Source organism: Megachile rotundata, chromosome 6, assembly GCF_050947335.1.
Source record: "Megachile rotundata isolate GNS110a chromosome 6, iyMegRotu1, whole genome shotgun sequence".
Classification (NCBI taxonomy): domain Eukaryota; kingdom Metazoa; phylum Arthropoda; class Insecta; order Hymenoptera; family Megachilidae; genus Megachile; species Megachile rotundata.
This window is the reverse complement of record NC_134988.1, coordinates 3277541-3304415: the sequence shown is the minus strand read 5'-3', so window position 1 is coordinate 3304415 and position 26875 is coordinate 3277541. Positions and strand designations below refer to the sequence as shown.

The window sequence follows — 26875 nt, the reverse complement described above, 5'->3', positions numbered from 1 at the left end:
AAACTGATTATTTACCATTTCTTGTAATTAATGAATTTGCAGCAACAATTTTTAACAATACTTATAAAGGTACACTTACAAACACATTATAGGTAGAAAGAAATTTTAGTTTTTTAACTTAGAACTATGTTATGATATGTTGAAGTTTAGTCGTTCCATACAAAGTTATTATATTATATTAAATTAATTAAATATTGAAGGTATGTAGTTACATAAAATCTGTATGGTGACAAAATATATAATTAAAATCATTATGTTCAATTAGTGGTCCACCTAAGTCCTGGAACCAGCTCAGGGGGGGGGGGGGGGGGGGGGGGGTCATGACCATGTATACCCCCATGTATATTGGTGAAAGTTTTATGTAAAAAAAGTCAATAATAGGAAAGTTTTACATGTTATGTCCCGGATCGCGGTTCACGTAAAATAGGAGAGGAACTCACCGGTATTGACGCTAATTGTACAATCTTTTTGGCCATGCGATACGTACGCCCGTCATCTGCCAGGGATCCCGGGTGTTTTAACGTAGCACAGTGACTTACTCTCGATACTTCCCGTTGATTGTTGATTTGGTACGTCGATTGGTATTAGTTTCCACTCTATGTTCGCGACGCGGTTATGAGTAAGCGGCGCGACTTGTACTGGGGTTGGGAGATGGAAGGATCTTACTAGCTTGCGTAATTGGTATCTACGCCCCCCTCGTTGCTTTCTTTCCATGAGCCAAAATAAATGCAAAGACGTCAAACACACTATTGATACCGTGCGGCTGATTCTCGCACCACCGGTCTCGACTAAATCAAAGTAACTGCTCTAGAATATAATGCTCGTAGGGATTGTACGAATAGGAGGGTTTCTTGAGGCAAAAATAACTGTATGATAAAGATAAAATGAAATAAAGGTATATTCTTGAAAACGAAATATGACCAATTTTACAGAGATATACTTAATGGTTAGCGTGACGTAATAATGTAGAGTTGGAGGTGAGTAGGGACAGGAGTAACAGTTAGAGAATCTAACTTGTCGGGGCTTGAACCCGTGGTTTGGAATATCGGGGCTGGGACCCGTGACAGAGTAGTGCACTGGAATGATCCAGGCATCGGAAAGGATCGGAATGGGAGCGCTACCGTGCGATCTCCAGGCCCTTTTATATTGCCTACTGATCACGGAGGGGGAAAGAATTTTGTCAGTCGTTATCTGTTGTTTTGTCTTTTGAAAAGGATGTTTATGTCAGAGATATTGATTCGGCGAAAGGACTTAAGGGGTTGAGATGTGGGAATAAGATTTATAGGATGTTATCTGGGTAGTTCTAATGTTACTTATGATTACATTGCTGATTTGGCGGTAGATTATATGCGTAACGCAAAGCGTGAGAAGCTCGAAGTAGCGAAAGTATATGAGTATTACTTAATAACTAACTCCAACGTTGGATGACGTCACATGACTAACTCCAACGTCGGACGACGTCACATACACTTTCGTTCGTAGTGTCCCGAATGTTTACTGTATGCCGATGGGTCTTTCCCTCTCCCTTTAGGGTCTTTATTCCTGATGGTGGGGATGATTTCTTCGCTTGTCGCTTATTTTTCGTATGAAAGGACGAAACAAAAGTCATTTCTTGGCAGAACGCCGCAATGTTAAGTACATCTGCGACGTTTCTATTTATTTTTCCACTTATTTCATTTAATCTTTATTAAAGTATTTTCCATTGCCTATTAATTAAATAATCTCTTCCTATTTTTTCAAAAAACAACGCAAGAAGTAAAACATCAGGAGGAGAAAATGCAAGCGCTCAGAGAAAATGATAAGAATATTCTTATGCATATATTTGTGGGAGGCCAAAAGCTACGCAACAGTTATGTTGCGTAGAATGGACGAGAAATATTGTAAATTTATATTGCATTTTTTATGCAGATGAAATAAAAGAAATAATTCGACCACTACTGGCATGGTGGCCGCAGGCCGGTGCCTGGTAGTCCATGCGGGCGTGGTGGGTGCCGCCGCCACCATCACCACCACCACAGGACAACCAAGGACAACCGCCGCTCCCGCCATCACCCCGGCGACCAGCGCTGCCACCCCCGCCCCCGCGCACGGCACCGCAACCAGCACCTGCTAACGTAAGTTGAATAACAATTCTGCGTTGCGTTTTTCTCATTAAAATGACACCAAATACGATATAATTACAATCATAATTACTTGTGTTTCGGGTGATTAAAGGTTTTAACATGAAAGAGAACGGCAAATGGAAAAGAAAGACAGATAGAATATTGTATCGGTCGGCAAACAAGAAAGACTCGTGCGTCTTCTGTTGTTGGAATTCAAAAATCAAAATTCTTGATCATCGCATGAAACGTTGATCATTGCATTCGTCTTGTTCTTTTAATTAAAATGATACCGAACATGATATAATTAAGATCATAATTATATGTGCAGCGAGTCGCTAGAAGAAATTCGTATCTCTGCAGTAAATGTACAGTTTTCGTAAGTGTGAAAATTGTATGGTTTACTACACAAGTACTGTCCAGAGTACGGAAGAAAACTAGCGGGACGGGAACGGGGCAAAGAGGGTAGGCCGCTAGGACCACCTGATCCCCACTTTTCTACTCACGCGTAGCTCCCACCGTTCATCCGTAATGGTGTGGTTTTACATAGGTATAGAAACTGATATTGCTACTATATGTTAAAAAACTCTATCTTTTTCCTCTTACGCGATGCGTAAAACTTTTGGACACTACGACAATGGAATGTCGCTCAACGTATCGCTCGTTCTGTCTCGTTTGTTCTACATATATCTGACCCACTCTCCGCGTCACGCGACCGATTAGTGTTTGTGTGCGCCTCGACAAATAGCGTGTTATTGCCGAAAATGCGTGTGACAATAGGCGGCAACGTTACAATCCTACCACTGCGATGCTCTTTTCGTCCCTCTAGCCTCATTCCCGTCCCGCTAGTTTTCTTCCGTACTCTGGACAGTAATTATTGTCGTAATTATATCGTGTTTGGTGTCATTTTAATAAGAAAAACGAATTGTACGATGATAAAGGTTTCATTCACGAAAAACCAAAAAGAAACAATCTTGATTTTTTAAAATAAAAGACAAAACACGCACGAGCCTTTCATGTTTGCCAAACTTCAGTCTCTCTTTGCTCTTGTGTTGCTATTCTTTTCTACGTTCGGCTCATTACAAAGCATGTAGTACCTATTCTATAAATGTAAAACTCCAGACCTGAAATTTTAATTATTTTTACACCTCATTATTTTTATCTTATTGTAGACGAACAGGAGGCAACGTCGAAGAATGTCGGCGATGTTGTGGCAGGCGGCAGGCGGCAGGATTGCAACCGCAGCAACAACAACACAACGGTGGCAAGGACAGGGTCGGGAAAGTGGACCATTACACACAAAATATTTTACAATAAATAATTATAAATAGTTACGTCTAAATTATTTGTATATGTACATTATTTGTATTTGTACTTGTAAATGCAAATTGAGTTATTTAAATAAGATAGTACAAAAAATGTAATATAATACAATTTCCAAAATATAGAAGTCAGTTGTGCGCTCAACGAAAGATATAAAATGCATGTATAACCCGAACCATAGTAATATTTTTTGCATAAGAAATTAAAAATTCCAATTACAGTGTTCATTCTATATAAGCAAAAATGTCCTTTCCGATATAAGCAAAAATGTTATCCCCACCACTGGGGGGAAGCCCCCTCGAGACGCCCGAGGTTCGCTCGCGGGGAAATGTAACGTGACCCGGGTATTAGTGTATCCGTGAGACAATACCAATGCAAATATAAAACTTTTTTATTTTTGACTTTTTCGTTATCAAACTTTTACCAATTAATTCTTGACATTTTTCCGATTAAAATGAGACCAAACACGACGTAATTTGAATTATATTTACTTGCAATATCTTATTAGAGTAAAATCATCGATGTACGCGTAACACTTTAAATTACAAGTAAATATGTATGTCCCGAAGTGTGTCGTGTTTGGTCTCATTTTAATGAGAAAAATGTTACAAATATGATGGAAAAAATTTAAACAAAAAAAATCAAAAATAAAAAAGTTTTATTCTTGCATTAGGAGTGTCCTTCTAGTAAGTCACTGTTTGTTTACGTTCAGTCTCCTTCGCTCGAAATGTAGCACCTTTACGATATACGCAAACGGCGACCGTGATATTTTTCTCTTCTGTCCTTTTCTACGTTCGGCAAGACATCAATCAATGTAGGACCTGTACGATATACGCAAAACCTCACTCCCGAAAGATTTGCTTATATAGAATATCCACTGTAATCCGTATTTTTTCTTTGGATCCACAAGTTACGTATGTGAAATTTGATCAAAATAGTTAAACGTTTCATTAAAAATTTTTGCAAAATAATGTTAATTTTTAACATATTTTTTAAGCAAATAAATTTTTTAAAAATTCAGTTACGCTGTAATATTGACCTTTCGAAACATTTTGAATTTTGTACCTAGGTCTAATAGTTCCCGAAAAATTTGCGAAGATATATTTCATTTTCACCACTTCAAAGTGGATATTCGCCGATAAAAAAAAAATACGTGTCAAATATTTTTTTCGAGTTCTGTAACGTATAACAATTTCATTAAAATCGGCGTATATCAATTGGGTGATGTCCGTTGTCAGATATACAGATTGGTTGCTACAAGCGGGGCGTTTTCACTTGTATTAAACCCAGACGGCGCACAGTGTTTCGTGTATATGGTCGTTCGGGACAAAATTCGTAACTTTGCTGCAGTATGGAATTTTCTGATAATTCTTTTTTTATGTTGATTTTTACGATGTTGTTCTATTAATCCTCTATGTCCAAATTTCTTTCATGCCTGGAAAAAAGTTATATGACTTAAAATAATACTATTTTTTATACTACTTATTGTAAGAATGGTTTGTAATAAATAATTTGTAACAATAATTTTAATATTTATAATCAATTGCAATATATCGTTTTCAAAGGAATCGAGCATGAATCACAAGCAAATTGTTATAAATAAATATCTTTTCTACAGATAAATATCACTTACGAGATGTTTATATTAGATTTATCGAAATATATATAACTTAAATGGTACAACAAAAGTAAATTGAATATTAGAATATTAAAAACGTACCTATATTTTGGTTTTCTCAAATTAATTCTGAATCGGATTCGGAACCAGTATCTGTACTGCACTTGGAGCTCGCATCTGACGAATCACTTGTTATAACATATTGCCTTATGTCTGTACTTTCAAGTTTTTTACTTTTGCTGTGTTTTGTTTTAAATTTTAAGATATTGCTTGATGAAATATCAGAAACCATGTAAAAATATTGTACATTACCACTTATTAGTTCTTGACTCATGATCTTATAAAATAGTAAAATGTCTATATTATTATATATTATACAGGGTGTCCCGCAATTAGTGTAGGACCCGAAAAGGGGTGGTAGGTGGGGCGATTCTGAACAACTTTTTCCTTTGCCAAAATATTGGTTGAGGCTCCATTTTCGAGTTATTAGCAAAAAACACTGACCAATGAGAGCGTGCATAGACCGGGCGCGCGAAAGCATGAGCGACAGCTTCGAATATGACGGCTGATCGTCGTCGTGAACAAACGTATCGATACCGTCGGTATAACGTCGGTATATCGTCGGTATAACAGGAAGCTATTAGGTGAAAGTTAAATTGAATAATGAATTAAGAAGTTAAGAATAATATTAAGTTCTTCGTAATTCGTGAATGGGAGATAAACCAATTAGTTGTTGTTTACCCAGACCAAGTATCTTGTATTTATTTTAAGTCTTCAAAAAGGAAAAAGAATAAATTCACGAAAATTTATTCTGTCGATTATTCTAATGAAGTAAATGAATAAATTCACGTTTCAAAACGAATGAGTACCTTCCCTACGAAATGGGATAAAACTGGAATAAAATATCTAATGCAGTACCTCATTGAAGTGAAATAAATCAATTGCTGCGTACGTATAATTTTAAAAATACGGAAACAACTTAAATAAAACTTACCCATTGATTCATGAAAAAACTAGCTTCCATAAAAAATATTTGTGTCACCGGGTAGATCCACCGATCAGAGCATCAACAGCTGATATCCTGGCAGGGTCAATGAACTCTCAATTTATTTCACTGTCTCTTTCTAATAATTGCACAACATAAGCACGACCGGTAAACGGACCGAATGAAAACGCGTGAACGATTATTCATAGATATGTATGTTTAACGATACGCTATATTCTCATTATAAGGTATCCGAATTGAGGAATCGATATTATATTGTATTTTATTAGAAGACATTGTTAGACTGGCCACGGATCGCGGTTTCGTTCTCGATCGCGAGGTATACGTCGCGAACGGTTGCCATGCAACGATGATCTGTTGAACGACTGCGGCGTCGATCGACAGTCACCGTTTATTGTCGAAAGATACGTGTTGAAATAAAATGTATCGTTGTTTTTTAATAAAAAATTCTGTTTTCTTGCTTTCAAGATAATATAGTTTAAATTATTTATGAATATTTGTTTATGTGTTTTCATTCGTCGTATTTATGTGTTGATCTCACAGTGAAAATTAGTGAAAAATGACAGAAAAAAGTGATAATAAAAACTAATAATGAAGGGTGACAGTGATAGGTAACAGTGAAGTTTCTTGAGAGTTTTTTCAGAGTTTCTATTATTTATGAGAACAGTAGGGATCGGTGGATTGGCCTAGTGACAGAGATGCATTTTCATCGTGATTATTTGCGGTTCAATGGGTGAGTTACATTTAAATTTATTAATTATTCAATTCAAATTTTTATTTGTTGAATAGAAAAGTTATTTAATTTTTTAAAAATGAGAATTTGTTCTTTTTCATCATCACAATATCGAACGAAAATAATTTTCCATATTTTATCCGTTATTTCTTTGCCATAACGAATAAACGTATCAAATAAATTCGATTTACTTTGATTACGTGAGTAGAGACTAATTTTGTTATTTCTTATTCATGAATGAATGATAATTCAACAATAATTAAGATTTTTTTATTCATTATTCAATGTAACTTTCATTTAACAGCTTTCTATTATACCGACGTTATTCCGACGTTATACCGACGTTATACCGACAGTATCGATACATTTGTTCACGACGACGATCGGCCGTCATATTCGAAGCTTTTGCTCACGCTTTCGCGCACCCGGTCTATGCGCGTTCTCATTGGTCAGTGTTTTTTGCTAATAACTCGAAAATGGAGCCTCAACCAATATTTTGGCAAAGGAAAAAGTTGTTCAGAATCGCCCCACCTACCACTCCTTTTCGGGTCCTACACTAATTGCGGGACACCCTGTATATTTATATTACACTGCATTATATACACTACACTAATACTATAAAGTAATGAAAAATAGCACTAGACAGTATGAATTTATAAACTGATAATACCACTAGGAAATGAAACTGAAAGAAAAAATAACTGACTATATTCGCTGTGTGTCACCTCTGAATGCTCTTCCAAAACTGAAGACAGAATGTCCAGAAAAGGCAAATGTTTAGATTTTCTAACTTGCAACGCCACATGGCCCATAGCGTTGGTAGAAAATAGCATTGGCCATTTACAGATGTTTAGGTGTAGGCAATTAAGCCTTAGGTCCGTAAGCTAGAAATCTTATTTTACAGTTTTTAACTGAATAGGCCACCCTATCATAAACGTGTAAATAAAATAATTTGTCGTGTACAATCAGTTACCTTGACCGTGACAAACTCAATTGCTTTATCGCTCTGCCGAATGAACGAGTAAAATTCGTATGCGAAGGTCCCACAGATGCGCTGAGGGCTTGAGCGGAGAGCGTCGTATTAACAATTTTCATTGTGCACTTCGTTTTGGGCAGATATGGGCAGCTCAAATTGACAGGTACATAAGACTTTTTTTTAAAAGTCTTCTCAAAGTGAATAAACATTTAAATTGAAAATTGAGAAAATTAATTAATATTTTTGAAATCCTGCTTCGCGCATTTTAAAGGTATTATAATGACTAATAAAATCCATAAAGATGAACTAAAATATACAAATATTCTACGAAATACGTTTATCCAAAGAAAATTCACCAAAATCTACGGTAAACTTTTACTCTCAACTTTAAAAAAAGGTTACTCTATTTATTAAAAGTATAAATATTTTTGAAATCTACGTTTCTTTCTGGACAATATGGTATATATAACATCATGATTTAAATACTACAGAAATTTGACTTTTGTCCATTGCATGAAACACTGTGCGGCGACTGGCGACAAGCATGTTTTCCCTCCTCCCTTGTCAACCTCTTCATCAGAACCACCTTGCCACTCCCGCTCCTCTCTCATCGACAAAATACGCGCCAGTCCCCCTTTCGAACCCTTTTTCAACTTTTTTTTCCTGGATTGTTTTCTCCATGTCGGTAGGTTGATCCTGGTCATCACCGCTTCATGTGTCTTCTCACCACTACTTCTTTTCTTTTCGCGCTTGAATTGCACTGCAATTTACCTCATATAATTCTGTATGTCGCGCCCTCGTACTCTCACCGTTCAAACTTTGCGCAATGGAGGCAGAAATAGAATCTAAGATTTTGTGAATATAGTCAAACAGATAGAGCAAACATCAGTAACACTAGATCCGTACACTAATTTACTATAAGCTGATAACTTGGAACTTGAAGATTCCAAGCGCGATTGGAATGACAAAAGCACGGAACATATTCAACGGAAGCAATTTGAATCCGAATTTTGATTCAATTTGAGAAACTAAAAGAGCAAATGTTGGAATGAATGCAGACACATACTTGTATCAGGTACTTGTATTGTAAACCTGATCAATAAAATGGGCTGAATAATATAAACTTCAGTAAATAACAATTTATTTAGTAGATAATTGATGTAATTACCAAGTGATTTAAGGGGTATCACCACTCTAGAGCCCGAAAAAGAGGCCTAATTCTGACAATTTTTTTGGAAGAACGATAAACGGAAAAGAATCTCTTTTTAGAGGGTTTATTTAACACATATTGAACTACGACAAAATAATTTTTGATTGTCATTTTCGTACAAAATGCAGGCGACAGAGCCGATCGGCGGAAACAGCTTTTGTGAAAACACCCCTACGGGAGGACGGATTTCTCGTTATGTATGAGTCGTGGGATAAAAAATCAAAAGAATTTATAATCTATATACAATTGGTTTTGGAAGTACGTAGGGGTTTTTTGATTAATCAATTTTTGTGGAAGTTATGCGTTTTTTAAGAAATGAATCGACTTTTTGCATGAAAAATGTGCACTAAATTGTTTATAAAAAAAAGTTTACATTCAATCAAAAAATGGCTACGTACTTCCAAGGACAATATTGTTGTGCAGCTACTGTAAAAATTTCAATTCAATCCATGCAGTAGTCACCGCGAAATCCGTCCTCCCAGTATGAAGAAACTGGTTTCGAGAAAAACGCGTTTGAAGTTTTATGAACGTTTTGATCCTTAAATTCTCTGTTCACCGCTAATCTGCAATGCCTGTACTATACATTTGGCTATCCAGATCTGTGTTTGCTACCTTCTCTAGCTTTCTGGATACTTCTGTTTGTTTTGTAGGAAACAAGTAAACTTATTATTTTAAATGATAACAATAATACGAAAGCGATGAATTGCAACATACCGCGCGACTACTCAGTGCGCGCTCTGAGGCCCTGCGGAAAAATTGATAATTGAACCATTCAAAATTTGTTTTCCACTATAAATCAAACGGCATTCTGTTCTTAAGACCCTAAAGTATTGTTTTAGCAAAGAAAAAAAAAATCGACTTTCTGAAAATCCTAGAGTGGTGTTACCCCTTAAGCAGTTCTATAATTTTATAATTACATACGTAGATAAAGATAGTAACCTAACTGCAGCGCAGCAAATGTTAACTAATTAATGGCATAACTTTTAGCTATACAACATTTATAGCAGTACAATCTACACTAGTCAAAAAAATTGAGGGAACAGAAAAATTCCTTAAATTTTTAGGTCATTTTCAAATTGCTCTGCCTCCGTTGAAATTCATTACAGAAGACATCCAGAATAGTCATTTCGAAGCTTCAGGTCTCTAGTTTTTGACTCATTTTCTCAAAAATTTTTTGAGCCCATTATCATTAACAAAATATACAAAAAATCGCGATGAAAAAATTTTAGAATTTTTTTTCTTTTTTTTAAGATCTGTAAAGACATGGAAAAATTTTTTTGATTAATGCCACTTCTCCTTGCCACTGTTCCTTGTTCCTTCCCCTATAATTTGCACATCTATGAAGTTCGTTTCGACGATCGGTCGCAAAGTTATGAGCTACCAAAGCCAAAATGACGCTTTTTCCTTTGATAGTCATTATCTCATGAACCCACCATCGACCAGAAATTATAATACGGTTCCAGAAAGCGGAGAATGTGCCCTTTAAGATGGGTATATCAATTTTTTATTAAATGTTTTTTTTTGGTGCTTAATATTGATGCAAAAAAACGTCAAAAACGGTGTTTTTTCCTCAAATTACAAAAGTTACGGTATCTTTGTAAATAAGTATTGTAATGATTATGCCTAGGTTTTTTTTCTAAGCTCATATTGCCCACGAAATGTATGCGAAGTTTCAAATGACTCCGATTCTTTGTTCCCTATGAACCGATGGATCAAACTTTGAAATTTGAACGAAAAGAGTTAAGGAAACGTCATTACTACTCCGATCCGCGACTAATACGTTTGTTGGGTAAAAAAGTTTGTGTCTCTACATTTACCGGTATCATTGCTAAATTTTTAAAGAATGCTTTGGTCTGAGAAGGTCGAATTTACGCTTCCTCTTGTGTGTGTGAGTTCGTGTGTATGTGTGCCGTGTATATGCAGGTATATGAACGTGGGAACGCGCAGGTATATGCGTCTGCCGCAATGTCTGCGCGGGTGAGCGTAATTTTGTTTTTTCAATAAAATTCGAGGACTTGTACATTTAATATCGCGTATTACCACCACGGTTGTTAATTACATCTTGCAAACGTTCACGCATATTAATGCATTGCCGTATTATGGCTTGGGGAATTTGGTTCCAAATTCGAAGAAGCGCATTTTCCAGCGCACGTAAATTTCGTAAATACGGATAGTCCGTTCGGATAGCAAGCCGGTATATCAATGAAATTTTAAGTCCGCATGTCTTACCTATTCGTCAATACACTTGAAACCGATTTAGATTAGTCCAAGACAATACTCGATCACATACAGCGAACGTTGCAAAACGGTTTCTGTCGCAACGTCAAATTAGTACGCTACCACATCCAGCAATGAGCCCAGATCTAAATCCAATTGAACACGTTTGGGATATGATGGGGCGTTGATTGCCAACGGACTATCCGTATTTACGAAGTTTACGTGCGCTGGAAAATGCGCTTCTTCGAATTGTAATTTGAGGAAAAAACACCGTTTTTTGACGTTTTTTTACATCAATATTAAGCACAAAAAAAAAAATTTAATAAAAAATTGATAAACCCATCTTAAAGGGCACATTCTCCGCTTTCTGGAACCGTATTTATAATTTCTGGTCGATGGTGGGTTCATGAGATAATGACTATCAAAGGAAAAAGCGTCATTTTGGCTTTGGTAGCTCATAACTTTGCGACCGATCGTCGAAACGAACTTCATAGATGTGCAAATTATAGGGGAAGGAACAAGGAACAGCAGTCGAGAAGTGGCATTAATCAAAAAAATTTTTCCATGTCTTTACAGATCTTAAAAAAAAGAAAAAAAATTCTAAAATTTTTTCATCGCGATTTTTTGTATATTTTGTTAATGATAATGGGCTCAAAAAATTTTTGAGAAAATGAGTCAAAAACTAGAGACCTGTAGCTTCGAAATGACTATTCTGGATGTCTTCTGTAATGAATTTCAACGGAGGCAGAGCAATTTGAAAATGACCTAAAAATTTAAGGAATTTTTCAGTTCCCTTAATTTTTTTGACTAATGTATTTATACTACACAAAGTAAAATTGTATACAGGGTGTCCGCGCCAAAGTGTTACACCTTAATATCTCATGAACTATTGATGTCACGAAAAAGTGCTTATATGGAAATTGCAGGGTAAAAGAGGCCCTATGTTTTGGCAGAAGCAAAATTTTTTTATTGTTATTAATGTAAAAGATATGATGGTGAAGTTTCGTTTTTTTAAATGGAACTATATTTTTTTCTCGATCAGGCGATAGTGCTTTTCAAGACGAATTCATCAAGGTTTTATGTACTTACCCGATTTTTATTAGTTTTCGAGATATAACGCTTAGAAATTTACTGATTTTCAGCAGTGACATCTCGGTTTGACGAGTAAGTCATAAAAACGTTCTTATTGTTACGGTAAGTGCCGCTGGTTTGACTCTGCCTGCCGAAACAGATAGGCGGGGTGTATGGTCAAAATGGCAGGTCCGAAGAGTAAGAAACGTGAAAAGTATTGTCCATTACGGTTTAAGTTTTCCGTATCGAAGATGATATTAATTGTAATTTGGAAGGTTGGGACATTTGTTTAAATGTTTCAGTACAAGGTAGGTATAAAGACAATTTAACAAAAAATAATATGCAAAAAATTTATTCCATGTGCTTTCCGCTATGTAAAATACAAGTTTGTATACGTTTTACAAATTCGTTCTCGACGTTTTCCATAATTTCGCACGGGATATTTACGCATGCATTGTGTATTCTATTTTTCAAGTCAGTTATATTGTTAAATTGTCTTTATACCTACCTTGTACTGAAACATTTAAATAAATGTCCCAATCTTCCAAATTACAATTAATATCATCTTCGATACGGAAAACTTAAACCGTAATGGACAATACTTTTCACGTTTCTTACTCTTCGGACCTGCCATTTTGACCATACACCCCGCCTATCTGTTTCGGCAGGCAGAGTCAAACCAGCGGCACTTACCGTAACAATAAGAACGTTTTTATGACTTACTCGTCAAACCGAGATGTCACTGCTGAAAATCAGTAAATTTCTAAGCGTTATATCTCGAAAACTAATAAAAATCGGGTAAGTACATAAAACCTTGATGAATTCGTCTTGAAAAGCACTATCGCCTGATCGAGAAAAAAATATAGTTCCATTTAAAAAAACGAAACTTCACCATCATATCTTTTACATTAATAACAATAAAAAAATTTTGCTTCTGCCAAAACATAGGGCCTCTTTTACCCTGCAATTTCCATATAAGCACTTTTTCGTGACATCAATAGTTCATGAGATATTAAGGTGTAACACTTTGGCGCGGACACCCTGTAGATTAGCCAATATAATACAAACATACATAATACGAGATCTTTTTTCATTGTACCAGAACAATTTCATATTTCTGTTATTGAACCTATTGTTATTATGTGAATGAAAAGTTTAGATGAAAAAGTCAATAGAGTGCGAGGGAAGGAAGAAAAATTAAATTTGTAACGTGCAGAAAAATGTGTAAAACGCGAATGAATAAAGTAATAACATTCATTAAGAATCAGACGTAAAAATCCATTATAAATCCCTTAGAAATAGCATAGAATAGGTCGAAATATTACTTAGCGTCGCGAATATTCGAGAAAAAGCGAATGTCCTAGAATAATCGAAATTCTGTCGCGATGCGAGAGTTCCTTGGCCGCTCAGCGGAGCGAGAAGCAAGGCGCGAACTTAGCGACGCGTTGTTGATAGCGCGGCCGCGGGATAGCAACCGGCGTATATAAAATAGAATTGCACGGCAAGTGCCGGCCTATTTAGCTGTCTGGAAGAGAGGACAAGGTAAGGACGGACCATTGGCCGCTCTCGGACTAGCTTAGGGACTCCGCCAGGAGAGTTCGGCAATAATAATACTTGGACGCCTGCGTGGAGAAGAACTTAGCTGTTGGAGACTCCGGCGGGGGAGTCTCCAACAATTCCTCGACGCGCACCCGGAGATAACGATTAAGATCCAGGCAAGAGAGTACGGCGAAACCCTCTTGGACGCCTGTCTGGTGAATAGGGGGAGTACGGGAGTTTGTTCCTGGACACTCGGTCGACATGGAGAGTTCGGCGTTCCTGGATGCCTGTCGATCGAGAGAGGACAGAGCGTCTCCTGGACGCCCCGAGTAAAATACAGTAAAGTACGGGAGAATACTCCTGGTCGCCCGTTTGTTATGGAGAGTTCGGAGAAAATAACTGGATGCCATTCGAACGGGAGAGAACAGAGTTACTCCTGGACGCCTGGTTGATTTGAGAGTTAAAGAAACATATTAAATAGTCATGTTGGATACGTTACATAAAGTAATAAAGAAAAATTGTGACCCCATTTCCTGTACGCTTTCCTTAACTTCCGAATAAAAATTCCTGTTTTCCAGAGTACCCTGTATTCCTTGTGATTTCCTGCGACCACCCATCTTTGCACTGATTTAACATGGCTACAAATTAGAATTTCAAAGTTTTGAGCGTGTATGTTGTAATAAAGAGAGAAAAGGGGGAATTAATTTTAATATTTTATAAAATAATGTATTTCTCCTTATTTACAATTTGCAAATGATAGACATAGCCTTGGGTTTTTAGGATAAGCGTACGCATTCGCAAACCACACTGAGATTGAATCTGCGTATGTTACTGAATGCATGTTCGGACGACTACGCGCATAAATGATTGTTGTACTTCACTTGAAAGGTCTTGGAGAAAACTTCGCATTACCACTCGAGTGCAGATTAACTCGAAACAGGCAGTTCGCAGAAGAACGCAAACGGTTTGTAACAGTACGTATCGTCCATTCCGCCTTCCCTTAAAAGTGCGCCACAATGTTGTTTAGAACTCCAATTATCTGGCTGTCCATTCCACCTATCACTCCATTTCGTGAAGCCAGTTTTTGATAGTGAATCACCGTGTACCGTGGTCCAGTCGCCCTCTGCGAACTGATCATGTATACCTATAAAGGCTTCGTAGTCGTCATTGGTACCTATTATGGGACCCGCATCTAGAAATAAAGCCTTTAATACCTGGAAGGAATAAATAAAGAATTTAAGGTGGAATTCAGTGCAAGTGACACTACCGACGTACTTCTAATCACAATCATTATAAATTACTTTTTTGATAGGTGTCATTTCTTGAGCGTTAATGATGTGTAAAAGAGCAGAAACACGGATAATAAAATAATTAATTCAAGCCTGATGAGTTATCATAAATTGAAACACATGTTTCTCTTTCAGATAATATTATTAAAATCGAATTGCGAAGCAAACTTATTATGATCGATGCAAATTAACTTTCGAACTAAGAAGCAAAGAGAATCATATCAAGACTCACGATACATCTATCTGACTAGAATAATTCAGATTATTTTGCAGTCCGGTTTGTTGCTGTTATCTGATCAAGGTAAGATCGACCGACTGGTGCACCTATTTTGTATAATTCATTTAAAAATATATGCATATCTTTATCAAACAAGGCAGCATGTCCGTTATTGGCAATGATATACAGAAATGTCAAAAATATAAATTATAATATGAGTGACACAAACATTACGGTAAATAAAAGCTTGTTCTCAAGGTCGTACGTTTCGATATTTTAAATTAGCGAAAATAGTAGTATGTAAAGTAGGTAAAAATAATTCAATGATCTGCAACAGTATAATCTTGATATCATTTTGAACACGACGAATTTATAGCTGTCTGATAATGTATACCGATAATAAAATAGCTACAATTACTGATTTTTAATAATTGCTATCAAAATGTTAGAAGTACTTTTATCATCTGCTTAACGCATTATTTTTTGATTTAGCAATTTGATAAAGTTGTATCGTAGATGTTTCAGTAAACTTTAAACAGTAGACGCTATATACAATTTTGCTAATCTTTCTGAATATTTAACTATAATAGAGTTTAATATTCGTTAGTGTTATACCTACTACTTTGATCAGAAAGTAAGATAAATTTGTTTATGAAATGAAAAATCTTAATTTATTCCCCTAAATCAATCTCATCACTTTCAAAGTATTCACCGTCCAAAAAAATGATTGACTTATGCCAACGTTTTTTCCAATTCTCGAAACAGTCAAACAAGTCCTTTTCAGTGATTGCCTCTAATACTTTCGTCGATTTGACTTTTATCTCATCAGTCGATTCGAAACCGTGTCCTAAACACGGTCTTTTGAGTTTGTTAAACAGCCAGAAGTCGCATGGTTCTGAATCAGATGAATACGGTGGTTGTGGAACAATATGAGTCCATTTTTTAGTGAAATGCTCTCGAAGAACTAATGCAGTGTGGGCAGCGCAGTATCGTCCCATGTGAAATTGAAGAGTTTGAGGCACATCTTTTAGAATGGTTTCGGTTGATCCAAATGAGATGTTCGCAGTATCGACATGATCTTCAATTGTCAATCGATGATTTGCAAGCACCAAATCTTTGTTTTCCTTCACGCGGAGTTCATCAGTACATGTCGATGGTTTATCCGGAACGCTAATTGTCTTAAATTCGAACTCGGCCTTTTTTGAAATGTTTGTACCGCTTGTAAACATTTTTTCGCGACATAGCCTTGTCACCAAAGGCCTTCTGCAACATCCATAACATTTCCGCGGCAGAATATTCATCCCGTAAACAAAATTTAATGCAAATTCTTTGCACAACAAAATCAGACATAGTAAAAATCAAAAAACTCACTTTTGTATGTTTACAAAAACACATGTAGCTCTGCAGTAATTAAATATATTGATATAAAAGTACGCATAGATATCAAAGACAGTGCAGTATTCTCTCCGTAAATGTTAAAACTTCGGGTCCCGATTGTAACATTTATAAAATAGGTACATCGAGGAGACGCACATTTTGGCGCCAGTGCGAGTGAAGACGTTGTACGAAGTCAATATACTGTATAACGATTTTTCGTGAATGAAACCTTTATCGTCGTATTCGTTTTATTTTTCTGATTAAAATGACACCAATCACGGTATAATTAAAATCATAATTACTTATGTGGCAAGCCGTTAGGAGGAATGCGTATCTCTGCCGTAAATGTAAAGTTTGCCGTAAGTGTGAAAGTCCGGAACTTTTATGGCCTGTTACATAAGTAATTACGATCGTAATCATATCGTGTTTGATGTCATTTTAATCAGAAAAACGAGACATATACGATGGTAAAAATTGTATTGACGAAAAACCAAAAATAAAGAATTTTGGTTAGGTAAACCTAACCTAACCTAACCAAAAATAAAGAATTTTGGTTTTTGAATTTGAAAGATAGAACACGCACGAGTCTTTCATGTTTGTCAAACGCTTCGCCCTTCTGCCTCTTTTTTTTTTTCATTCGTCGTCCTCTTTTATGTTAAAAACCTAAATCACTCGTTAAACACGCAATTGTTAACGTAATTATATCATGTTTGGTGTCATTTTAATCAGGAAAACTAGACAAATAGGGCAGTAAAAGTTTCATGAAAGGTGCAATCTTTTCCTTTGCTTGCATTAGTATGTGTCTCACCGATATTCGATCCTCGTTGTTTCGGCGACCGATCGTGTTTCATTCTTGACTGATTTCGAGGGGGATCCCCCCAGTAGTGAGGATAGAATTTTAACATTTACGGTAGAGATCTTTTTAACATTTACGGAGAAAATACTGTATTACTAATACACACAAAAAATAATTTCATGATTTTATAGTACCTGCGAAGTTTAAATGAAAAATTCACCTTATATTTGTATCACAGTAATATAGCACACCAGTGTAGTTATTAAACGTATCCATTAAAAATAATTTTATACTTTATGTATGAACCGTTACTCTATTACAACTAATAACATAAATGTTTTTATATTACACTTCCCTCTCTAGACACTGCTTCCTTTTAATATAACGATTTGTCCGCACATACGATATACTAAATGTATCATATTTAAGGTCACGCGAGAATCACAGTGTTATAGGTCATTACATTGATCTTGACCTCATGCTTGTGATAATATAAGTGTATAGTCTCATTTGAAAAACATTGATCAACTTAAAATCTTGAGAAAAAGTTCTTGCTTTTCATACTGTTTGTCTTGCTCAACATAACATTTGCGGCTTTGAATTGTAAAACTTTGAAAATATACAAGTATTGGAGTTTGGAAATTGGGATGTTATAGTTTAAGAATTTAGAATATTAAACTTTCGGAAATTTCAAATTACAATAAATATTGATTTAGGAACTTTTACATTTATAATTTTTAAAGTTTCTAAATTTTAAAACTTGCAAATTAAAATATTTTTAAATTTAGAAATTTCCAAATTTCGTAATATTTAAATTTTTTAAGTTGTATTTTGGAGTTTCAACGTGTACAAATTTTTTATATAACTCACAACTGTGAATATTTTTGCATTTTAGAATTTGAAAGCTAATAATTGGAGAAGTTACTTCTATGATTATTTACTTTCATACTTCTCTAACAATAATTGGAGAAATTTTTGTATTTCCAAATTTGAAAATTTTTTAACTTCGCGGTTTGTAAATTTGAAAATTCGAAGCTTAAAAAATGTCTAAATATTAAAAATTGTTAATTTAAAAACCTGACAATTTTTTAGCTTTTGTTATTTAACACATAATAAAAAGAAAAGAAACAGGAAAATATTTGGATTTTCATTAAAGAATGTCGTTATTTAAGTGTTGACGGTATGTTAATAACTTCACGATAATTCAAGTATATATATCGATAATTTGAGGTCTTAAGAAGTTAACCAGAATCTTCAATAACGAATTAAAAGGAAAGAACTTTAAAAGAATATTAAAAGTAATAAAGTAATAAAAGTAAAGTAAACGTATAATTTACTATAATTATAAGAGATTTAATCCTTACATTAATTTGAATTCCTTTTTAATAAACGTAAGAATTTTACGACATACAGTAAATATTTGGTGCCGACCAATTCTTCTGGTCTGAACTTTTGCTTATATCGTTGACATCTTACATTCATTGATGTTTTGCTGAACATAGGAACGAACAACGAGCTAAACAAAATATATGAACCATTTATTTTGAAAGTGGCAAGTCCGTTTCTTTTGTTTCGAAAAAATGAAAGATTGGTATATTGGTCAACTAAAAAATATAGATTAATTACAGTCTGTTCCACTAGAGCGTAGACACGATATCTTTGAAATTTCATATCCAATGCAGCAAAGATTGCGTCAGTCCAAACATAAATGTTTTTCTAATACGGAATAGCTCTGCAATTCTCTTAGTACCATTTCTGTCTCGAAGAAATTTAAATAATTTCAAGATGTGTGCCGTATAAGTTGAACGATTGTCAGCAGTATTCCTGTCTTAGCATCCGAAGGCGCTAAAAATGAGTGTTAGAAATGCAACAAAATATCTACGTAAGTCTCGCGAATTTGTAAATAAGTAGGTGTAACGTTATAAAGAGACAAATTGTATCGATAAACTCTCTGATCGAGGTTCGAAGCGAGCTACGGAACTTTATGCGTCGGTATTTCAAAACTTTATGCGTCTGCGGATAATTTAAATGCCCAGATGATTAAACTGTACCAAAGGGATGTGTTAATATTGGTGAAACATTGGTTTAAGAAAACCAGAGATTATTGGATATTTCAAGAGAACAACCACTCCAATCACTGAAGCCGCCTTTCTACGGAATGGAAAACAGCGAATGGTGTCAACGTTTTGGATTTACCATCTCAGTTCTCCGATACCAAGCCAATCGAAAATGTTTGGTCTTTTATGAAGTACAAACCGAGGAAAGCCGGGCCCATGGCCAGATTACACTGCTATGGGTCATAAAACCATTGCGCATGGTGTTGCGTAATCCCAGGAACGTGGGTAAAGTGCAACCGCCTTTGGTATGTACGTGTGGTAGAGGAGAGAGGAGCGTATTGGGCGCCATCTTGACTCGACCCCAAAGGTTTGCGTGACAGGGCCGTCGTTTGAGGTGTCGGTGTTTGAACCTAGTATCCGAGACGTGATCCTGGAGACCACGCACCGCTTACTCTAAAAAGCCGCCTTGGTGCTGCCCAATTCCAGGACGTCTGGGTAACGGATGCCTTTGATGCGTAGACTTGCGTGGGAGAGACGTCGCGATGAGTGTCCTCGGCGGTTCCCCATCAAACGCCGTAGGAGGAGTCCTATTTACGAGAGATTGTGCATCGGGTGAATGAACGGCTGTCGCTGAGGTGCCGGAGTGACGAACCCAGTCACTCTAGTATCCGCGACGAGTCCGTGAGGCAGACAGTACGATTTTCACCCATAAAACTGTCGTTGCGGAGCTACCCAATCTCAGGTTTCCAAGCAACGGATGCCACCGGCAGAAATTGATGTGCTGTAGGGGAAACCCGCCCTTCGGGGCCACGCCCTCGACGGTGACCTTGCTTGAGGTTCATTCTCGCTATCACAGGTACTAAGGGTGGCATGGAAAGCCCCACCGGGATGCGAGCCGGTGCCATGTCTATTTGGAGATGGATTCTTGGTAGTGAACTCGGGGTCTAGGAGTGGGGTAGCACATCCGCGTCCACCTACGGTGGGCCGAATACAGAATAACTCCGAGGAAAGCGTATTTTAAAACTGAAGACACTACTTCGCTCTATTCGAGATATACGCATATCTCTTCCTCTCTCATACGCTGTAAAGCTGGTTGATGGTATGCCCAGACACTGTGGAGAAATAATCACTAATGGTGGTGATTAAACACATTCTTGTGAAACAGACTTTATGTAAAATCTAGCAATGTTTGTACTAATTTATCAATGTATAATTTGATTATATAAATATCTTTTAGGCAAGTGTAACCATAATAATATATGTATATTTACGAGCTATAAATGGACTTACACCACTTTCATAATTGTTGTTGTTGTTATTGTTTATTATTGGGGGCGGCAACTACTGTGGTCATTAGCCCGAATCACTTTCATAATTAATCTATTGTAAACATCATTTAACTTCAATTATGAAAAATTAAATATTATTTTAATTATACTTCGTATTACTCCGATTTTGTTTAGAAATAATCACGAAAAATAAAATAGAGGTGCTTTTTATTTTGATACATTGAACACAGTTTTATTTTGGAAGTTGGTTATATTTATATATTGCTAAACTTATCATAACATAAAGTGTTATTATTCATTTAAGTTCTTTATGTGGTAGTATTTCGGATTATTCGTGATTCACAGCAAGTATATAAGGAAATGAATTTCAAATATTTCAGAAATTATTTAAACATGATTATGAAATTCTAATACGATAATTATTTGTTATACGAAAGCCTTTTTTAACTATCGCTCTACATGATCATGAAAGGTGCATAATAATCTTACAATAATTGTAAGAACTTGTATGTATGAATTGTACGATATATTTTTTCTCCGTAGATCATTTTTACATATTTTATTGGTGACAAAATTTATCTAATTTATTTTCTTCGTATTTATTATCAATTTCAAAAAGTTGTAGATCAAAGAAGAAATCAAACTAATGCAATGGCAAGATTGTTTGTAAGATTCAATAATTTTCATTTTATTTCAGTATTTAATTTAATTTAATGCTTTAATTTCCCATTAATCTTGGTGCATGAACTAATAAATTGATTGTAAATTTTCAGGTATATTCAAACGAAATATAGTCGCCATAAATTATACTTTGTAGTAATAAAGTACTGTTTTTATTATTGTCGGAGAGTAAAATCGAAACCGCCGGAAAAACAACATCGAAACGCTCGGAGGAAAGGAACGCGATGTCCTTGCCTCAGTAACAGAAAAAGACAGTCGCTACGGGTCTACGGTCGCGATCGGTCGAGCAATCTCGCCATGTACCGGGTGATAAAAGTTTCTATATTTTTTCTCACGACGACGATAATCCACGGTTCGCGTTACTACTACTCGCGGGGCCCTGCCGGCAACAAACACACAATAGACATCGTTAACGACGACATCTGGACGTCTCCCCAAGCTGGAGACTCCAACGGAACCTGGTTTCCGCACGATCGCGATTCAAAATCACTAAAGGGAACTGTTTCCCAAAAAACCCGGTGTCACGCGATGAACTGATCGCTGACGGGCGCCCAACCTTTGTGTACACATTATATCATCAAACGCGACACACTCACACATGCCTCAATCATACGACTTTAAGTATGTATTCATCAATTAACGTCAAGGGTTTTTTATGCCTTCGGGCTTTTTCCCTTGCTCGATAACTCGAATAAATAATCAGTTCAACTCATCATAATCCAGAGTTTTCATTTAACCAACCGCATCCTTACTCTATCGTCCAGTCCTTTGAAATTTAATAACGTAGTGATTCCTTCACTAATCGAATAAAATTGGAATTCTTCATGTTGAAGAGTTTCGACCATACAATTATATTATAATAAGAAGCGCACGACAGTCGTTTAACGTTAATTACGAATTTTAAAGGCCAAATCTAACATATATTAATTCAGTGTGTAACACCTTGTAAATATTAATGAAATGAATGATGCATGAAAACCTTCTTTAACTGCCGTAAAACGTGTGTAAATATCCTTTGAATATTTTCCGAGATATACACATAGCGAACAAAGAATTTTCTTTTTTATAAGTCGGTTACCAAAAAATACAAGTGAACTTACGTTCTCTTCCGCAACAGAATTGATAATTGCTAAATGGCCACCCTCCTCAATGCAAGTTTTTCGCGCCTCGTTCCAAGTTTGTGCTCTGGTGTGAAGTTTATGCGCGCCAATTCCGTTCGTGTAATGATAATCATCGCGGAAAGTAGTGTATCTCGATAAAATTTCTTGAAATCCAACTAAAAGAATGATACAGTTAAACAAGAAATTTAACGCTGACATTTTTTTGGTCGTATTGTCGCACTCGTTCCAGCGGCTTTTACGGAACTGAACTTTGCTTATAACTATTTCCGTTTATAAAGTGATATCACTTGATATAAGTATCCCCACCACTGTTCGTCGTTATTCTGTGTAGAGAAATTTTATTTGTTGAAAAGAATACATAAACAAGGGACGAATTTTTTTTCAGAAACTACTCAACTGATTTAGCTTATTTTTTTTGTTTTATTTATGAAGGAGTGGGCTATTTGAAAATATTTATTTTAATTCCGTTAATTCGTTACAAAAATGTTGCAAGATTTAAATAATTTCTTTTTCTGCTTTTTTTTTTATTCAGTAGCGTAAAGGGTTTAAATTTTCTGGACCCGTGAAGCAACCATTTACCCTTTGCATATACGTAATACATGTATATTCCGGTGACAGTTCCTACTATAATACAATTTAGCAGATTGGGTTGTATTAAAGAATTAAATTAAATTAAAATTGAACTAAATTAAATTAAATATTACGTGGCGTAGCAATTATTCAAATTAATTAAGGTTTTTCACGCTGTTCAAATTCCGATACGTAATTATAAATTTTCACATTTTGAAGTTCTCAAGTTTTCAAATTTCCAAATTCCCAAAATTCTAAAATTCCAAATTTCCAAATTTTCAAATGCCTAAACGTAACTCCTAAATTTGTCCATTCTCTAAATTTCCAAATTTAATTCGAAGACATACCGTAAAGATAAGATAACTCATGGTGTTATTATGGTTTGATCTAGAAGGTAAATATGATTCATAAATTCCAAGTCATATTTAACCCTTAAATGCATAATTTTTGTAAAAGTAGGGAAAAAAATAATGACACCTAATTTCAATACATATTTTATTAGCAAGTAAGTAATTATACAATTTAGAAAAGTGCTTATTTCACATGTTGCACTTTTCCAACATTATGCCATGAAACAGCCAGGGCAATTTCCTACAACGTTTCGCTGAAACATTTTTTTTTTTAGCGACGCCTACTTTCCAAGATTTCCAGTCGGTCACAGCTTGACCTTTACTTCATTTTCCGAGGTCAAATTTTTTGAATGGTCAAGATTGATGGTCGGTAAACGCGACAGTACGATTGACGAACGATTGATGTCGCTGTGACCGCCAAGATACCGATTTGCGCATATTAATTTCGCAGTCCTCAACGAGCACGCTGTATGTACGCACGTAACCATTTCTTTTCTCTTAAATATACATTATTATATATTGTGTTATACTTTATCATACTGCGTCTTATTTTACAACAAAGATCATATCTAAACGTGAAATTGTCCGCCCTTTCCATTTCCGGTGTTAAAATTGGGGGTTTAAAAATGGACTTGACCTTGAAATGATCTTTAAAGTCTAGGTCAAGGTGACGGCCGAGATCGCGGTTGGAGAGGCAGGGAAATTTCCTAAAACTTTTGTCTCAACCATTTTTTTGAACAACGCCTACATTTCAAGTTATTTATCCAGTCCGGAATTTTTTGAAGACCCTGTTTATATGAATATAATTTAGATTCATAGTTTTGCTTATAATTATTACCCAATGCTGTATTACTGTTGTATCGTATCTTCTTTTACACTACTTATATTTTTATTTATGTTTTATCGTGTACTTCTATCTTAATTATGTACCTTTTTATTATTTTCATTACTACTACTAATATGCATAGACATTTTAAAACACGTGTATTAAGGTTCAGATACATATATTTTACATTTCGTTTATAATTTTTCACTACTTCAGTAATGAAAATTAAAACAAGCTGAGAATTTTCCATATAATATTAATTATTAACTTTGATACTTATTATACCGATAACTTTAAGCGCTACGCAACCGTGGATGCAATGGGTAGATATAAATAAACAAGTCCAGAGTTTTGAGAGATGAACTCCAAGAATGGTTACGGATTACACGGGACTACTGTCGAGTATTATCGTGAGCACGATGTCATAAAATTGTAAACTTCATCAGAAATCAAAGTTCATAAAATTCTAGCGGGAAAGTTGCAGGTTAAAGGTCTCAAAATATTGAAAATTTACAATCAGTCGTATGAGAAGTATCCAATCAACTAACAATATGCGGAAGTTATTTCAACACCGGTTATAGTATCATGATACAGAGACAGCATTCCGTTAAAAAAATGAATATCTATGCATTCATTCACACGAAAGACGTTTATAACACAACGTGTCGTCTGCAGGGTATCCACGCCTAACCGCGATATTCCATGAACTATTAATGACAAGAGAAGTGTTTATATGGATATTGCAGGATGAAAAGGGTACTATGTTTTGGCGTAAACAAAATATTTTTAATGTTATTAATGTAAAAGATATGATGGTGAAGTTTCACTTTTTAAATGGAGCTACATGTATAATATATTTTTTTTCTTCAATCACGCGCTAGACGTCTCAAAGAATTGCCTATCATCCTTGATGCGGAAAACTTAGACCGTAATGAACAATTCTTTCCACGTTTCTTACTGTTCGGTCTTGGCGTTTCAACTGTAGACCGGCGGCTATCGGTTTTGGCAGACAGAGTCAAACGAGTGGCCCTTATCACTTTTGATTTGATGACTTACTATTCAAATCGAGACGTATCTGCTGAGAATCAGTAAATTTCTAAGCGTTATATCTCAAAAACTAATAAAAATCGGGTAAATACATTAAATCATAATAAATTCGTGTTCAAAAGCATTATCGTGTGATCGAAAAAAAACATATAGTTCCATTCAAAAAACGAAACTTCACCATCATATTAATTAAGACCTGCACCATCATTTTACATTAATAACATTAAAAAAATTTGTTTACGTCAAAACACTTCTTGTGTCATCAATAGTTCATGAAATATCGCACCCAACCTGAGTATTAAAATCAAAAGTATAATTGTAACGTTTACAGCACCTTTTCCATAAATTTAAAGTAGACAGAGGTTGATATATATATTTATTAATTGTTAGATTTTAATTCTTATTTTTTGGATAGAAAAGATAATTTTCCTTCAAAATACAGGAATTTGTTGTTTTGCACCTTTGTAACAAGTGATAAGAATAATTTTCGATATTTTATTCCGTATTCCATTGAAATAAGGTATACAAGTATCGAACAAATTCGATTCACTCGATTTAAGTTAATAGTACTGATTTATCCCACATCTGTAAATAATGATTAAGTGGATCTGATTCTTAACTGCAGTGACTTTGTTATACAATTACACCTTGACAGTGCAAATGTGCTTGTTCATGGCCAAAATCAATCGTTTCTCTTGAACCCATCGGTCGATGTTTTTCGCTACTAATTCGCTAATAATTTTCCTTTGGTAAAGGAAAAAGTTGTTCAGTATTACTCGAGTTGCAATTTCCCTTAACTTAACCCTAACTACGTCCACCTATAATCGCATACCCTGGATGTACGCTGTAGTAGTGTTCATATCACATTGTAGTGATGTTGGGAGTGGTCGTTAGTAGTCACACTACACTCTTGAAAGAGACTCCAGTTAGTGTTGGTGGTTACGTACGGTAAGAGTTACTCTTGGTATCGAGTTGAAAGAAGAATCATGCTGAAATTTTTGTGTGTCGTTCTATCATGCGTGCTGATCGCGGCCCAGAAAACGGAATGGGACTCTTCTTCTATAATTTTGGTACGTAACAACAACTTTGCATCAGTGAGCTCAGGCATTTCTCTTTCGACGTCGCACAATGCCGCAATATGAAAAACATGTAATTTATGATCTAAGTCAGGACCTTTCATTCTTACTTTCTTTAATTTGATAAAGACGTTTATAGTATAGACCTCTTCATGAAATCGAGTATTTTTTAGGAATTCGTCGTAGATTGTAATGCTAGGCCGATATTCAGTGTGCACACTGCAGAAATGCGACAAATTTCTTTCAGTATAACCGGATAAAATGATTTCGGTAAAAATTTTTACTTATTTGGTTCATCGTATTTTATATGTATACATATTAGAAATAGCGCACGATGTAAAGAAGTTATGCTATCTCATTCTAAGTAAAGATTTTCAGTATAATAAA

General features: G+C 35.4%; 4 protein-coding genes across 16 annotated transcripts in view; 2 read left to right on the top strand and 2 right to left on the bottom strand.

Annotated features, from left to right (window-relative positions):
- The window catches only part of LOC105663579 (uncharacterized), a 46130-nt gene extending 42710 nt beyond the window's left edge, over nucleotides 1-3420 (top strand). Inside the window, exon 4 of one of the 3 annotated variants that reach the window (XM_076532740.1) lies at nucleotides 3272-3420. In XM_076532740.1, coding sequence (XP_076388855.1) covers nucleotides 3272-3420 — 149 coding nt within the window. Of the gene's footprint in view, nucleotides 1-1908; nucleotides 2050-3271 lie in introns of those variants that run through there. The other 2 variants (XM_076532747.1, XM_076532743.1) reach the window with 2 other exon arrangements.
- LOC105663578 (uncharacterized) lies at nucleotides 875-12459 on the bottom strand. 2 transcript variants are annotated; one of them, XM_076532751.1, is made up of 4 exons: nucleotides 7753-12459; nucleotides 7505-7671; nucleotides 5143-5377; nucleotides 875-4857 (listed from the first exon to the last, which is right to left on the bottom strand). In XM_076532751.1, the coding sequence occupies exons 2-3, from the start codon at nucleotides 7610-7612 to the stop codon at nucleotides 5159-5161; spliced, it is 327 nt and encodes a 108-aa protein (XP_076388866.1). In that variant the 5' UTR covers nucleotides 7613-7671; nucleotides 7753-12459; the 3' UTR covers nucleotides 875-4857; nucleotides 5143-5158. The 2 variants fall into 2 exon arrangements, with proteins under 2 accessions (XP_076388866.1, XP_076388865.1); XM_076532750.1 differs by having other exon boundaries at nucleotides 7505-12458.
- A 2033-nt stretch (nucleotides 12460-14492) lies between these two features.
- LOC100877453 (hemolymph lipopolysaccharide-binding protein) lies at nucleotides 14493-22876 on the bottom strand. 4 transcript variants are annotated; one of them, XM_012293269.2, is made up of 4 exons: nucleotides 17692-18587; nucleotides 16670-16699; nucleotides 16011-16561; nucleotides 14869-15006 (listed from the first exon to the last, which is right to left on the bottom strand). In XM_012293269.2, exons 1-4 carry the CDS (start codon nucleotides 17745-17747, stop codon nucleotides 14957-14959), a joined length of 687 nt encoding a protein of 228 aa, XP_012148659.1. In that variant the 5' UTR covers nucleotides 17748-18587; the 3' UTR covers nucleotides 14869-14956. The 4 variants fall into 4 exon arrangements, with proteins under 4 accessions (XP_012148661.1, XP_012148662.1, XP_012148659.1 ...); XM_012293270.2 differs by lacking the exon at nucleotides 16670-16699 and having other exon boundaries at nucleotides 17692-18585; XM_012293271.2 differs by lacking the exons at nucleotides 16011-16561; nucleotides 16670-16699; nucleotides 17692-18587 and adding an exon at nucleotides 22599-22876 and having other exon boundaries at nucleotides 14493-15006.
- Nucleotides 22858-26875, top strand: part of LOC100877339 (uncharacterized) — a 24585-nt gene continuing 20567 nt past the window's right edge. For 3 of the 7 annotated variants that reach the window (XM_012293264.2, XM_012293265.2, XM_012293263.2), the window contains exon 1: nucleotides 24014-26482. In XM_012293264.2, coding sequence (XP_012148654.1) covers nucleotides 26428-26482 — 55 coding nt within the window. In that variant the 5' untranslated portion in view covers nucleotides 24014-26427. The other 4 variants (XM_076532724.1, XM_076532723.1, XM_076532726.1 and 1 more) reach the window with 4 other exon arrangements.

What these genes read in the sequence shown, in the direction of transcription:
- LOC105663578 (XM_076532751.1), bottom strand. Translation starts at nt 7,612, where the DNA reads ATGCTATTTTCTACCAACGCTATGGGCCATGTGGCGTTGCAAGTTAGA. An exon ending in TTTTGGAAGAGCATTCAGAG is followed by an intron (nt 5,378 to 7,504) that starts GTGACACACAGC and finishes CTATTTTATAAG; the next exon opens with ATCATGAGTCAAGAACTAAT.
- LOC100877453 (XM_012293269.2), bottom strand. Translation starts at nt 17,747, where the DNA reads ATGGATACGTTTAATAACTACACTGGTGTGCTATATTACTGTGATACA. An exon ending in TACTGTGATACAAATATAAG is followed by an intron (nt 16,700 to 17,691) that starts GTGAATTTTTCA and finishes TAATTACTGCAG; the next exon opens with AGCTACATGTGTTTTTGTAA. An exon ending in GTCAATCATTTTTTTGGACG is followed by an intron (nt 15,007 to 16,010) that starts GTGAATACTTTG and finishes TATTCCTTCCAG; the next exon opens with GTATTAAAGGCTTTATTTCT.